Raw genomic sequence first — 14,500 nt, forward strand, 5'->3', positions numbered from 1 at the left:
ATCTCTCCAGTCATGGGATTACAGTCGTGTGCTGCTATGCCCAGTTCACGTGCTGCCCAGGATCACACGTGTATCTCAAGCAAGCAACCCCATTCACTTAGCTACAGCCACAGCCTGAGGAAATTTTGTATTTGAACTCTAAGTAACACAAGCGAGGCTGTTCCTTACAATGTTAATTGTAATAGCAAAAATCAGAACCGGCCTTAAAGATCTGTCAAGAAAGGAATACATGAATGAGTAGAGGCAGTTGCTGCAGAGCCCTGTTGGTTTTTAGATTCCCCTTGCCTCAAACTTGAAAGCTTATGCAACCATTTATTTAAAAAAAAAAAAAAAAAAGACTGTGGCAAGATACCCATAAAGCTATTGCCTTCGATCTTTTAAACTTGGATACTTAAGTAGCAAACAATTCACATGGTTACACAAACCGCCATAGCCTTCTCAGAAGCACTTCTCATCTTGCAAAAGTGAAACTCTGCCCCGTCACTCCCCACACCACACCCTGCCCCGCAACTGTCATCCTATTTTCTTCTGACTGATGTCGATCACACTGGAGCCATAAGGAGCTCTCTCGTCTCTTTTGAGTGGTTCATATCACCTAGCAAGACGCCTCAAGGCTCATCCACACGGAAGCTCACTTCTGAAAAACCCTCCCTCTTTAGAGCTGAACAGTATTATTTTTATTTTATGTGTATGAGTGTTTTGCCTGAATGTATGTAGGGGCATCATGTGCATGCCTGGTGCCCTTGAAGGCCAGAAGAGGACATCAGATTCCTAGAAACTGGAGTAGCAGATGGTTGTGAGCCAGCACATGGGGGCCAGGAACCAAACCTTCACTCTGACTACAGAGCAATCCTCCAGCTCCCTGAACTGTAGAACTGTATCTCCTTGTGTGCGCGTATGCCACCCTCTGTGTGTCTGTTAACCCGTGCACAGACATCATGTCCAGTTCTGAACACAGGAATTTCACCTCACCTCCTTTATAGAAATCTACTTTCATGTAATATGTGGTTTTGCTAAAAAAAAAATAAAAAATAAAAATAAAAAAAGAAAGAAAAAAAAAGAAAAAGAAAAAAATCTATGCCACACTTCTTGACCAAGTAAAGCACACAACTAAAGTTTTAATCATACCTACCTTACACACACACACACACACACACACACACACACACACACACACATAACTCCTTTCTTTGGAAAGGAATTACTCTGGTTTACTGCTTCAGGGAATACATGCCAATTTGCTAGGGAAGGGATAGCAGCATGAAAAGGAAGTTGGCTGGTCAGGAGGCAGAGTGTGAACAAGAAGTAGAGACAGGCTATAAAACACCAAGGCCTTCCAAAATGCCCCCACTTCATCCAGGAAGGCTCCACCTCTAAAGGCTCGACCTTCACAAAGGAAGTGTCACCAGCTAGTGACCAGTGTTCACACCAATGAGCTTGTGGGAGAGTGTTTCATACTCAAACCACAGCAGCTCCACAGAAACTGCCTGATATGTAGGACATATCTAGCTTCAAATTCACCAAGATCCACCTGCCTCTGCCTCCCCAGTGCTAAAATTAAAGATGTGGCCCAACATACTCAGCCAATAAAATCTTAAAGCAAAGTAACCTATAATATCACATTCGAGTTACTTAGGATGATGGTGTTAGTGGAGACTGGATGCGGAGTGCAGGTCTCTCTTGTGCTGCTCCTTGTAACTGAATGTCACAGTATATATATACACTGACTGTATATATATATATATATATATATATATATATATATATATATACACAGTCATCTCACAGTAAAAACCTCTCTCCTAAAAGTAAATGGGGCAGTATTCAGCTCTTGATGAAATTGGTAGGCCCCAATAGGTCTATTTCTACATATTTATAGAAATATGTACAATATTACATATGTAAAGATATGTATTTCTACAATGAGACAGTTTAGCTCCTATGATTTTTCCTCTTTTGTCTGCTTACCCTGTGTTGTGAGCACTGACCAATCTCAGTCTGGCACATAAACAGGTGCTTTGTTACGAGTCACTAGTCTTTTGGCCTTTGCTAATTTTTTTTTTTTGTAAGAATAAAAAATAGCAAGCACAATAGTAGTCTATCTTCAAATTTCACTTAGTATTGTTTGCTTATTTATTGTATTGTGCATGCACATGTACACACATTTGTCATGCTGCACATGTCTCTCTCCTTCAATATTGGGTTCCAGGTCAAATTCAGGTCATCAGGTTTTCCAAGGAGGTGCTTCTACACACGGCATGTATGCAGATGGCATGTTGACAGATGACTACTCGAGAGTCCAAGGGATCCAACTCAGGTCATCAGGCTTAGTAGCAAGCATCTTATAGCCTTAATCATTTCACCTTCAGGCCCTGAATAAATGTTTCTTGAAGACCAGGTATGGTGTCCAGTATAAACATGAACACAGTTGGATCTCTTCTTTAAGAAGCCATGGATCTGGTAGACAAGCCCAGATAGGCTCAAGGTCCAGGTGACACCGAGAGGGATGTGCATGGTCAGGTGACACAGAGTGGGACGTGCATGGTCAGGTGACACAGAGAGGGATACGCATGGTCTTTATGGCTTGGAATTGGGAATAGTGAGAAAGCTTAATTCCATCGAGAAAACTGCCTCATTGATCTGGTGTTTGTTTTATTTTGTCTAGTTTTGTTGAGATGGACTTTTACATAGTCCAGGCTGGCCTTGAACTTGCTACTAGCTGAGGATGACTTTGACTCCCTGATTCTCCTGTCTCTACTTTTAATATGCTAGAATTATGAGTGTGCACCACAATATCCTGTTTGAGCTGCTGAGTCTTGAAGAAGAGTTTGCAAGAAGTGGGCAAAGTCTCCTTTGAGGAATAGATATCAACCATAGGAGAAGTGAAGAGGCCAAATAGGAAAGAGCAGAGATGGGGCCACAGGAGGAGTATTGCAGGGCCTCACAGGCAGCATATGGGACCAGCCAACATTCTCATAGGTTTCCACTGGAAATCCTTTTGGTCCCATGTACTAAGCTAGCAGGATGAGATTTTCACCGGAAGAGATCAAAATAAAGGTAAGTTGATCATCTCAGAAACCATTACAAAGGCCCACTAGATCTAAAAGCAATCTAGTTGAACTTGGGGGTTCCAGGTGGGGGAAAATAAAAATGAAGGAAATGAAATTGTTCTCTTTATTAAGAATGTATTCATCTTTATGTATGTATATGTATGTATGCATACATGTGTGTATGCATGAAAATATGTATGTATATGTGCACATGCACGCATGCATGTACATGTGTGTGTATTGTGCATGTACATATGTGCATATGAATATATGCATGCATACATGATATATTTGGGTGTAGTATGAGGTTTGAACTCAGGATCTCACAGGTGCTAAGTGAGTACTCTACCACTGAGCTACATCCTGGGTCCCTGATAGGTATGTTTACTCCTTGAGGAATTCATACATGCATACGATGTAACTTTGATATTGTCACCACCCCTCTCCCCCTCCAACTCCTCTCAGATCTCCTCTTCCTTCTTTCTCACTTTCATGTACTCTTTTTTAATAACTCACCAAGTCTAAAAGATGCTACCCATATGCACGTGGGTGTGAGGCCGTCGTCCGTGGAGCAGGGACCGCACTCCAGAAGAAAACCAACTCCCCCCCTAATACCCATCAATTGCCAACAGCACCTACACCAGTTATGGGACCTCAAGAAAGTCCCCTCCCCCATCATGCTGGATTGCTGACTGGCTTGGTCGCCTTTAGGTCTTGGGCAACAACGGCTGCTGTGAGTTCACAAAACTGAACCGAGTTCTCAAAAGAGAAATATAAATGGCCAAAAGATATTTTTAGCCATCGGGGGAATATAAATTAAAACTACTTTGAGATTTTCTCTCACTCCAGTTAGAACGACAACAAATGCTGCCAAGGATGTGGGGAGAGGGGATCCTTCATGTGCTATTGGTTCCTAACTGATGCAGCTACTGCAAAAATCAGTTAGAAGATCCCTCAAAAGGTTAAACAGAACCACTATGTGACCCAGGGACTTAGTCAGGGCTCTCTGAAAGAACAATTGTTAGAATTAAAGTATTATATATATATATATATATATATATATATATCATGCATACACACATATGCATGTTAGCATGGCTTATAGCCCATGGTCTAAGAAGCCCAACAATGGCTGTCTTCTGACAGAAAGGATCTGACAGTTGTTCAGTCCATGAGACTGGAGTCTCAGAAGTCCCAATCTGGTGATGGAGTCCAGGGAGGACCTAGAGAGTGGTGAGTTTTCAGACCTTGCTGGAATCCTGAATAACTAGGTTTTCATACCAGTGAAGGTACAGACAGGTGAATTTGCCAGTGAAGGCAAGCAGGCAAAAAGCAAAAGCTTCCTTCTTCCATGTTCTTTTATGTGGGCTGTACCAAAAGGTGTGGCCCAGACTAGAAGGGATCTTCCACTTCAAGCAATCCAACCAAGAAAATTTCTCACAGTGTGCCCAGCTACTAGGATTTAATTAATTCCTGATATAGTCAAGTTGGCAATCAAAATTAGCCATCACAGTCGGCTATACTCTCCTGGGAATTTACCCGAAGAATGATATATCCTACTGTCGACACATTCACATTTGCTTATCCATGCTCAGTGCTCTCTACTTGTAATAGCTAAGACTGGAAACAGCCTAGATGCCCATCGACTAATGAATAAATGGATAATGAAAATGTGGTATCTAGGGCTGGAGAGATGGCTCAGTGGTTAAGAGCACTGACTCCTCTTCCAGAGGTCCTGAGTTCAATTCCCAGCAACCACACAGTGGCTCACAACCATCTGTAATGGGATCTGATGTCCTCTTCTGTTGTCTGAAAACAGCTACTCATAAAATAAATCTTTAAAAAGAAAGAAAATGTGGTATCTATACTTATTCATCTGGAAAGAAAACTGAACATGCAGATTAATGCAGCTCTCAACCATAATCAAAGAAGCTAACACAGTGGAAAGTGGTTAATACAGGGGGCTCACAACGAGTCAAAGTACAGAGAGTACTGTAGAGTGCCCAGTCATAAATGGAATCAATACATCACACTCAGTCCCTGCAAGGATTAAGAGTTGTCTTGGAAGAAGGGGAGGAGAGATCCTAAGAGTCAGAGGTTGCTGAAACAGTATCTTCTAGCTATAACAGAACCTCTTGACAGGTATTTGTGACTGGGATCAAATGAGGTCCTGGTATCTGCAAAGTTAACTTCCCTGAAGGAAACAGCAGGCAACTTCAGAGTCATAGTTCCAGTTGTCTCTGCTGTCTGTGGCACAAGAGCCCCAATGACAAGTGTCTTTCTCTCTGCTGTAATTCCAACTTGCATAAGTTAAAATTATTCCACTCCCATGTTTTAAAAAACATAAGGACAAAGCTCACCATGGGGTGCCTTATTTATTTTTCTATTTCATGACCAAGGCTACTTATAGAAGGGAGCATTAAAGTTCCAGAGGGACAGGAGGCCATTGCCATCATGACGGGAAGGGTAGTGATGGGCAGGCAGGCATGACATCGGGGCAGTAACTGAGAGCTCACATCCTGATCCACAAAGAGGAAGTAGTGAAAGGACACACTGGGAAATCTTTCATAATTTCAAAGCCTTCCTACAGTGACCTCCAACAGAAAACCACACCTTCTTTTTTTTTTTTCACATTGAAAAAAGTTTATTTAAAAAAGTTCTAGCAGCAAGAACAGTAACAAAACAAAAGGAGAGATGGACAAACAAAACAAAGAGGAAATTGTATCCTGTGGGGTGTTTCCACTCTTAATCAAGTTCTTTGTATCGAGCAAACATAACTCTTCGAACAGCATCTCTGTAAGTTTCATTAGACTGTCTCTTGCTGAAAACCACACCTTCTAATCCTTCTCAAACAGTTCCACCAACAACAAATGAGCCTGTGGGATCATTCTCATTCAGACCAGCTCAAGGGGCTACTGCTATCTATTCTATCACATCTTAACAAAGATGTGGGGCTAGAGAGATGGCTCAGCGGTTAAGAGCACTGACTGCTCTTCCAGAGGTCCTGAGTTCAAATCCCAGCAACCACATGGTGGCTCACAACCATCTGTAATAGGATCTGGTGCCCTCTTCTGGTGCATATCAAAACAGCTACACTCTACTCATAAAGAAAAATTAATAAAAAAATTTTTTTAAAAAAGAAAGATGTGGCCAGCTATGGTGGTGCATATTTTTAATCTCAACACTGGTGAGACAGAGGCAAGCAGATCTCTGAGAGTTTGAGGCTAACCTTGTTGGCACAGTGAGGGAGTTCCAGGCAAGCCAAGGCTACATAGTGAGAATTTGTCCTTAAAAAATGGGAGGAGAAACTTGCGTGACAGAGTTCAGTCATTGTTCCTTGTGCCACCCATTTCTTCGAATTACCCCATGTGAGCATCACAGGATGGGTGCAGGAGATCAGTTGCTGCGATGGATCGGCACAACCCCAGCCTGCACACCTGGGCTACAGAGAGCAAGCGTCTTAGAGCATGTGCAGTCACATCAGCTCTGCTGCCTGCTTCAGGGCGGATGTCATTGTGGTTAACATTGAGAACCCACCGGCTTCTGTGAAAAATATTATTGGGGTCACAGAACCTCTTTGGGGGCTTTGACATGTTGCTTTTGCATCGCCCTCACCTCCTGTGATGCTCTGTACAAAGGGGAATGGCACCACCCCCATGGCTGAGTTTTCTTAGCTGCAAGACTTGAAGACCCTTGCACTAGCTATAGCTCACTTCACCAAGATTGAAATGGAATGGCCGTTCACCCCAAATCCACCCATCATCATACTTGGGGACCTGGTTCTGAAGATCCATATAACTGAAGGTTGACTGTGGCCCAAATCTGAAAGGGCATATTTTTGTGTCTTTCCATCCTCTTTCATGTTCTCCTGACTGTACACTTTGGCCAGCGGGGTCCTGTGAACATCCTCCTGGAGGAGGAGCAGTGACCAGGTAAAATGGGAAATTGTCATGTGAAGCGAGATTTGCTAAACCTAGAAGCACTATGTATTCTATCCAGCCAGCCACATACCACACACACACACACACACACACACACACACACACACACACACACACACAAACACACACACAAACACACACACACACACAAACACACACACAAACACTTATACATACCATATGCACATAAACAAACACACACTACACACATATACAGTATATGTGCATACACATCCATGCATGCATACATACTATATGCATACACATACACTATACACATGCTTACAGACAGACACAGGCAAGGTTTTCCCTTTTTTAGTTCACTTATCTTCCACTTGAAAGCATCGTATGAGGCACAGGTGAGATAGTTACAAGGGTAAAGCGACTTGCTGAAAACTTGAGTTCAATCCCTGGGACCCACATAGTAGAAGGATGAAACTGACCCCCATATCTTGTCCTCTGACCTATAGCATTGTGGTACATGAGTATATCACACACTACAAAAATAAATGTATCTTTTGAAAATCGAAATGTGCACTTTATGAACTCAGTGATACAATGTATCAGGAATAATGTATCTTTTCATACCACAGCCTTGGTGGTACAGTAGTTTATTTATTTATTTTTTTATTTTTATTTTTATTTTTTTTGGTCTTTTTTTCGGAGCTGGGGACCGAACCCAGGGCCTTGTGCTTCCTAGGCAAGCGCTCTACCACTGAGCTAAATCCCCAGCCCCAGTAGTTTTTTTTTTAAATGGGAACCATCTTAAATAAACTAAACAGCTATGTAAAAGGCATCCCATAAAGGAATGAAGTGGCTCTCCAACTGCTAGCGTGAAAAGTTTTTTCTTCTATTATCAAGGAAATTGAAAATAGATTTTGTAACACTACCCCTGTAACAAATGATTTGAAATGACAAATATCTGTGCCCAGAAAACATCTAAGAGATGCAGTCAACTGTTACCATGGTTTTACCTGAAGAGCCGAGGGCAATGAGGAGGAGGTGAGACAGAGGGCTTTCTCTGTACTTATTCTTGTACTGTCTGGCATTTTAAAATTTATAGTTGCTTATATGTGTGCATGTGTGTCTGTGCAGGGTGCACGAGTGTAGGGTTGCAGGTGCACACATTCAAGAGTGGGGAGGCCCAAAGTTGATGTCTCTCATTGTTCTCCACTTTATATACTGAGACAGGTTCTCTCAGTTGAACCCATAGCTCGCTGATTCTGCTAGTCTAGCCAGTCAGCTAGCTTCAGGCATCCCGTCTCTTCCTCCGGGCAATGGGTGCTAAGGATCCAAACTCAGGACTTTATGCTTGCATAGCAAATACTTAGTTGAGCTAAGTTCCATCCCCAGAAACCATGTGGAAGAAGAGAACTGACTCCACAGAGCTGTTTTCCACACTCATGCTGTGGTATGTATGTCCCCTCCCAGACACACACATCACACACATTCATACAGAATAATAATAATAAACAACATTAAATTATACTTTAAACAACTTTAACCATAAAATGTTAGAGTCAGCATTTGGATATTCTTAGAGTAGGGAGCATCGAGACCAAGCAGTTTCTAAAAGCCCACCCAATACTTGTTTGTATATATCAGCCATGTGGAGCTCGGTGGCTCAAGCTTGTAAAGCCAGCACCCTGGAGACTAATGCAATTGGATGACCACGAACTCAGGGCCGGCCTGAACTACATCTCCAGCCTAGGTTACAGAGTTGAGATCTTGTCATCAAACATAAACGACAACCAAAAGCAAACCTCTTCAGAGGAGTGCAGTTCTGTAAACACAGGTTAGGATGTAACATCAACGACCCATACCGTCCAACCTTGTTTGTGTAAACTGAATGTCGTGGCTATACCCGGCACTGTGAAAGCTACAGCAACCAGACTGATACTGGGCAGAACTCTGATGTGAAGGCAGAGAATGCCAGGCAACCTGCCTCAAACTAGAATCAAGCAATAACGTGTGAGGTGCACCCTGAATGGGATTCTAAGTGGAAAACTCTACTAACTGCAAGCCATAGACAATCAAGAGGAAAGCACAATCCCGAGACTGGCAGCTTTCAGGACGGTAGTGAGCAAGAAGGAATGAAGTATATGTGTGCCAGGGACAGAGAAGAGTTAAATGCCTTCCCCAAGATCCAGCCAGGACACACACATGCATACATGCAACAGAGAAAAATCAAAGGTCCAAGTCAAAGGGCAGGGGCCCTGGCATTTGCCAGGCAGAGAGCAGCAAGAGCTTGGAAACTCAGGAGTAAGTAAGCAACAAAGGAAACATGTCTGTGAGGCAGCGACTTGCAGGTACATAGCAAAGCCAAGGACAGCAGCTTGAGGGAAGCCAGCACCTACCAAGGGCTAGTCCCCAACCAAGTCAGGGGGTTGTTTTCATCTAGCTCTGCTGGTCATGGGTGGTGCTGTCAGATCCCCTGGATAAGAATGAGGATCAAAGTATGTAGTGGGATCATCCAATTGGAGAGAATTTGTTGTGGAGTCTGTTGCCATGGTTCTAGAAGGGATGAGACTGGGAGGTGAGTCTTGCCCTCAGGGTGGCAGGCCAGGGAAAGATATTGTCAGCAGCTAAGAGTGCCACTCAAGGTTCCTGTTGAACTGCCCCTCTTGCAAATCCCTTTGATAAAAGGTGTAAGGCCCTTTTAGTTAATGTCTGGTCTACTTTGCTGGAATTCTGTAAGTTCTCTTTCCATTCAACTGCCAGGCAAAAAGCAAAAGGACAAAAAGACACTATTGCCAGCAAAAGAAGTAGAAGGGCAGGAAGGTCTAGAATTCAAGGCCAGCCTTTGCTGTAAAGTGAGTCTGAGGCAAGTTTGGGCTCCCCAAGACCTTGTCTACAAGAAAAAGAGAGTGGACACCCCTCTCCCTTCAAGTCCTGTCACTCTCATGTTATTTTACTAAGATTTCCTCTTTCTCCTTCTTTCAGCTGTTCTTGCAGAAGAACAATTGCCAAGGGCCCCTTTCCAAGCATTTCTCTTCCCCCATATCTCAGTTTTCAACTATCCCCTCTTGCTGTGCAAGGCCCCATTCTCTAGGTTCCCAGGCCCCTAGAGGGTGATAACTTCGAAAAGGAGGCTAACACTCTTTGGTGAGAGCATTGGGTGACATCATATCCTCATATAGGAAATCAGTTCTGTCTGCAGCCTGCTAAGGTTTTCTCACCCTCCACTCCTCCCCCCAACTCCCTCCCTGTTCCTGGGCCCCTCCCCTAGAGCCCTAGCTTGACCTAAGGTGCTGGTGGGACGCACACCATGGCCTCACGGGTGATCTGCTTTCTGTCGCTGAACCTGCTACTGCTGGGTGAGTTGATGATCCTGGTGGAGGGGGGCTGGAGCACATCAAGGGTTCGGGACGCCTGACTCAGCCTTCTTACCTGGCACCTGCAGATGTTATCACTAGGCTCCAGGTTTCCGGACAGTTACAGTTGTCACCAAAGAAAGTGGACGCTGAAATTGGCCAGGAGGTGAAGCTAACATGCGAAGTGCTGCGGGACACTTCGCAAGGATGCTCTTGGCTCTTCCGGAACTCCAGCTCCGAACTCCTCCAGCCCACCTTCATCATCTATGTATCTTCATCCCGGAGCAAGCTGAACGATATACTGGATCCGAATCTGTTCTCTGCCCGGAAGGAAAACAACAAATACATCCTCACCCTGAGCAAGTTCAGCACTAAAAACCAAGGCTACTATTTCTGCTCAATCACCAGCAACTCGGTGATGTACTTCAGTCCTCTGGTGCCGGTGTTTCAGAAAGGTTTGGGAGCGGAGGTCCCTTCCCCTGGGTTTTAAGGGTTACATCTGAACAGATTTCACACTTAGATTCCCTCTTCTTAAATCTCTTGGGGTCCCTTGGCGGCTACACTAGCCCCATTTTACAGACCAGAAAACTGAGGCTGAGGTGCTGGATGGGATTGGAAGTAACTTTTAACGCCCTGGATCTGGAATGGAGTCAGGATTCATGTGTAATCCTGCCCCTCTTGGCTCCAGGATAGAGTTCTGGTATTGACTCCAGCTTTGGGTTGATGGAGGGCCGCAGCCGCTAAGCTGCTGGATCTGGTCTAGGCGCATTGGCCCCAAATCACACTTGGTTCCGCGTGTGCGAGCGTATCCAGGAGTCCCTTCTTCCGGTAGTTAAAGCCAGAAAAAGGCTCCTTCTTGAGTAAAGGATAAGCGGAAAGCGGCTTGGGCATCCACAACTCCAGCCTGACCCGCAGGCACCCTGTTGCTTTTGCAGTGAACTCTATTATCACCAAGCCGGTGACGCGAGCTCCCACACCAGTGCCTCCTCCTACAGGGACACCCCGGCCCCTACGACCAGAAGCTTGCCGACCCGGGGCGAGTGGCTCAGGTTAGGTGACCTCAAGGTCAGCGATTGGGGTGGGCAGATAGCCTGGGAAGTTACTTGTGGAGGAAAAATCTGATCTTAGAGAGAGACCTGGACCCGGAGAAGTACTGGGAGCAGGGTTGGGGCTGTCGCAGCCGGTTTCTAAATTCCATTCACTTGGATCTTGTCAGTGGAGGGAATGGGATTGGGCTTCGCCTGCGATATTTACATCTGGGCACCCTTGGCCGGAATCTGCGCGGTTCTTCTGCTGTCCCTGGTCATCACTCTCATCTGCTGCCACAGTAAGTTCTGGGGAGTCCCCGCTTGGAGGAGATTGCTTTGTGCTCCGGGAGGAGTCAGTGCTTTGGTCGGGCTCCAGACAGCCCTTGAGGGAGATTAAGTTTAGGTTGGGGCGGGGGGGGGGGGAGGGGGAAGGGGCGACCAGGGGAGGGGGTGGGCGCTGCTCCAGCCGACCCGTAGGACCGGTGCAGTGGATTCTTTCTTGAAGGCAGGAAACAGGTAGGCCACCCCGCTGCTCTTTCCACCCTCTGGGAACTTATCGGAACAGAACCCTTTTCCGGGACCTCCAGGAGCTGATGAAGCAGAAGCTAGCACAGCCAAGATAATTTAAGCACACTAGGGAGGGAGCCTATGTAGTCCTGAGACCCGGGTCCAAGAAGGCTGAGTCCCACCTCACAAACCGCTCACTCCTCTGAGTCTATACAGGTGATTACACCAGCCAGGTCTACAGATTCCCAGATCCACTCACGTCTGCACTTACAATGCCTCTTCCTCCCCAAGGAAGGGTTTCATTTCATGTTGTCTAGGCTAGCCAAAAACTAGTAGGTAGCTTAGGCTAACCCCAAACTTCTGATCTGATCCTTCTGCCTCCCTCCATTTGGGAGTGCTGGATGACAGGCATAGGCCACCAAACCAAATTTAAAATGTTTTATTTTATTTATGTATTTATAAAGGTCTATATAAGTACACTGTAGCTGTCTTCAGACACACCAGAAGAGGGCATCAGATCTCATTACAGATGGTTGGGAACCACCATGTGGTTGCTGGTATTTGAACTCAGTACCTCTGGAAGAGAAGTCAGAGCTCTTAACTGCTGAGCCATCTCTCCAGCCCTTATTTATACATTTATGTATTTATGTATGTATGTATTTATTTATTTTTAGAGATAGGGTTTCTCTGTGTAGCCCTGGCTGTCTGGGAGCTTGCTCTCTAGACCAGGCTGCCCTTGAACTCACAGAGATCCACCAGCCTCTGCCTCCCAAGTGATGGGAGTGACTACAGGAAAGAGTAGGCAACATAGTGTTCACTCCAAGTCTGAAGAATTCTGAGCCTCAAAGATCTGGAGAAGAGGAAGCTATTAAAACAGTATCTGGAGACAGCTAGAGGGTATTCACTCTCCCTTCTTCCTTGTCTAGGGAACCGAAGGCGTGTTTGCAAATGTCCCAGGTGAGTAAAGTCTCTGAACTGAAGTTCTGCTCACCCTGGGCAGCTGTGGGACCAGTGGCATGGCTGGTGGTTTGGGACTCCTTCCCAGCGGGAGGTCATACCAGTGAAGTCCTGGTGGCAGGGGACTAGGAGTCAGCCAGTACCTGAACAAGGAGCAGCAGAATGCTGGTGAGGTATTGGAATTCATTCCAGAGAAAAGGAAGGAGCACAGAAGGTCTCAGCGGGAGAGCAGCGGGAGATTGTGTTGCTTGGGGTGGACAGAGAGTAGAAAGACAAAAGCCTGGAAAAGGCTTTGTTATCTCCACGGTCTGGAGTGAGCTCGGTTGCTCCGGCAAAACAATCTCTTATGTTTTTTTTCTGAATACTCACATTTTAAAATGTAAAATAGAAAAGTTCGTTCTTGCCCTAACCACCTGGAGCTATGCAACTTAGCTCCCTAGGCAATCACAGGTCCAAGTCTCAGCTGACAGGCCCGGGGGTTCTACAAGAGCCACTGGGGTCTCCTACCAAGTCCTGAAATAGCATCCACTTTTAATGTCTCAACGAGCTCAGCACTGTGCTTGGCTGAGGGTGCACTTCACACCCTGCTGGATTCTCAATTTTGGGCAAGCAGGATAAGAATCAGGCCACCTGCAGACTTCAAACAATCAGCTTCTAATGTCACCCCCTGGGACTCCAGAAGGTTTTAGGAAGCCTAACTGCGCTCAGATGCTGCTTCAGCTGCCGGAGAGTTATGTGACCTGAGGCAGGGTCTTTAACCTCTCCAGAGCAGTGCAGACTCCTCTTTGGGTGCCTTGAGGACTAAAGGAAAGGGTGGCTGAGGTAATTCATTCATTAATGCCCAGGGACACGTTCTCAGAGCCATCAAAAACTGAGTGTGTGTGTGTGTGTGTGTGTGTGTGTGTGTGTGTGTGTGTGTGTGTTGGTACTACTTTAAAGAGGTTCTTGCTGCAATGATGGTTGGTCTCCTGTGTCTCTTTCAGGCCCCTTGTCAAGCCCAGACCTTCAGAGAAATTCGTGTAAAATGGCGCCACTAGGAAGCCACAACTACTACATGACTTCAGAGATTTCTCACAAGAGACCGGGCCCTCCTTTTTCAGAGTTTCCTGCTGGCTTATATATTGTCCTCTGTATTGTTTTAGGGGTAGGATGGGGACAGTTCCTTTTTCTTTATGAATTCTCTTTGATACAAAACATACTTGTATGCACACAATGGGGTAAAGATCAGACTGTAACACCAGAGATAGTCCCAGTTTCAGGGTCAGCGTAGCTGGTGGCCTCGGCACCCACTTGATATAAATCTCCGGTCTGCCCATCATATAGAAGAAGCTGAAGATCAGAGATGGGAACAGCAAGATCTGTAGACCAGGAGAGAACCCAAGCTGAAGGACCCCTCACTAGCTGGTGCAGGGATCTCATCCCCCTCCCCTGAGCTCTCTGTTTAGGTGACACACTTGTGCCTCAAACCACAGGGAGCAAGTGGTATGAAGCTGTGATCTGCTCAGCTCTGCCTGTGAGCGTCAGATGAAACAAATCCAAGACAAGAGAACTGCCCTTAGCAGTGCAACTGGACATCAGAGCTCCTTGTAAGGAACTGGGAAATTGCTGGCAGTCAAGGGAAGGGGTAGAGTAAATCTGGAAAACAGTCCCCTCTGTCACTGAAGACTAACTCAATTAAAGCTATTCAAACCACCACTGTGAAA

General features: G+C 45.4%; 1 protein-coding gene across 2 annotated transcripts; it reads left to right on the forward strand.

Annotated features, from left to right (window-relative positions):
• Window positions 1–10,226: 10,226 nt before the first annotated feature.
• Window positions 10,227–14,500, forward strand: Cd8a (CD8 subunit alpha). 2 transcript variants are annotated; one of them, XR_015685277.1, is made up of 6 exons: window positions 10,227–10,308; window positions 10,395–10,760; window positions 11,241–11,354; window positions 11,522–12,056; window positions 12,767–12,797; window positions 13,781–14,500. XR_015685277.1 is itself a non-coding variant. In NM_031538.2 (6 exon segments), coding segments are annotated over 6 exon segments (711 nt in total). In that variant the 5' UTR covers window positions 10,254–10,259; the 3' UTR covers window positions 13,821–14,492.

This window comes from Rattus norvegicus, chromosome 4 (assembly GCF_021556685.1).
Source record: "Rattus norvegicus strain SHRSP/BbbUtx chromosome 4, alternate assembly SHRSP_T2T, whole genome shotgun sequence".
In the NCBI taxonomy this organism is placed as follows: Eukaryota; Metazoa; Chordata; class Mammalia; order Rodentia; family Muridae; genus Rattus; species Rattus norvegicus.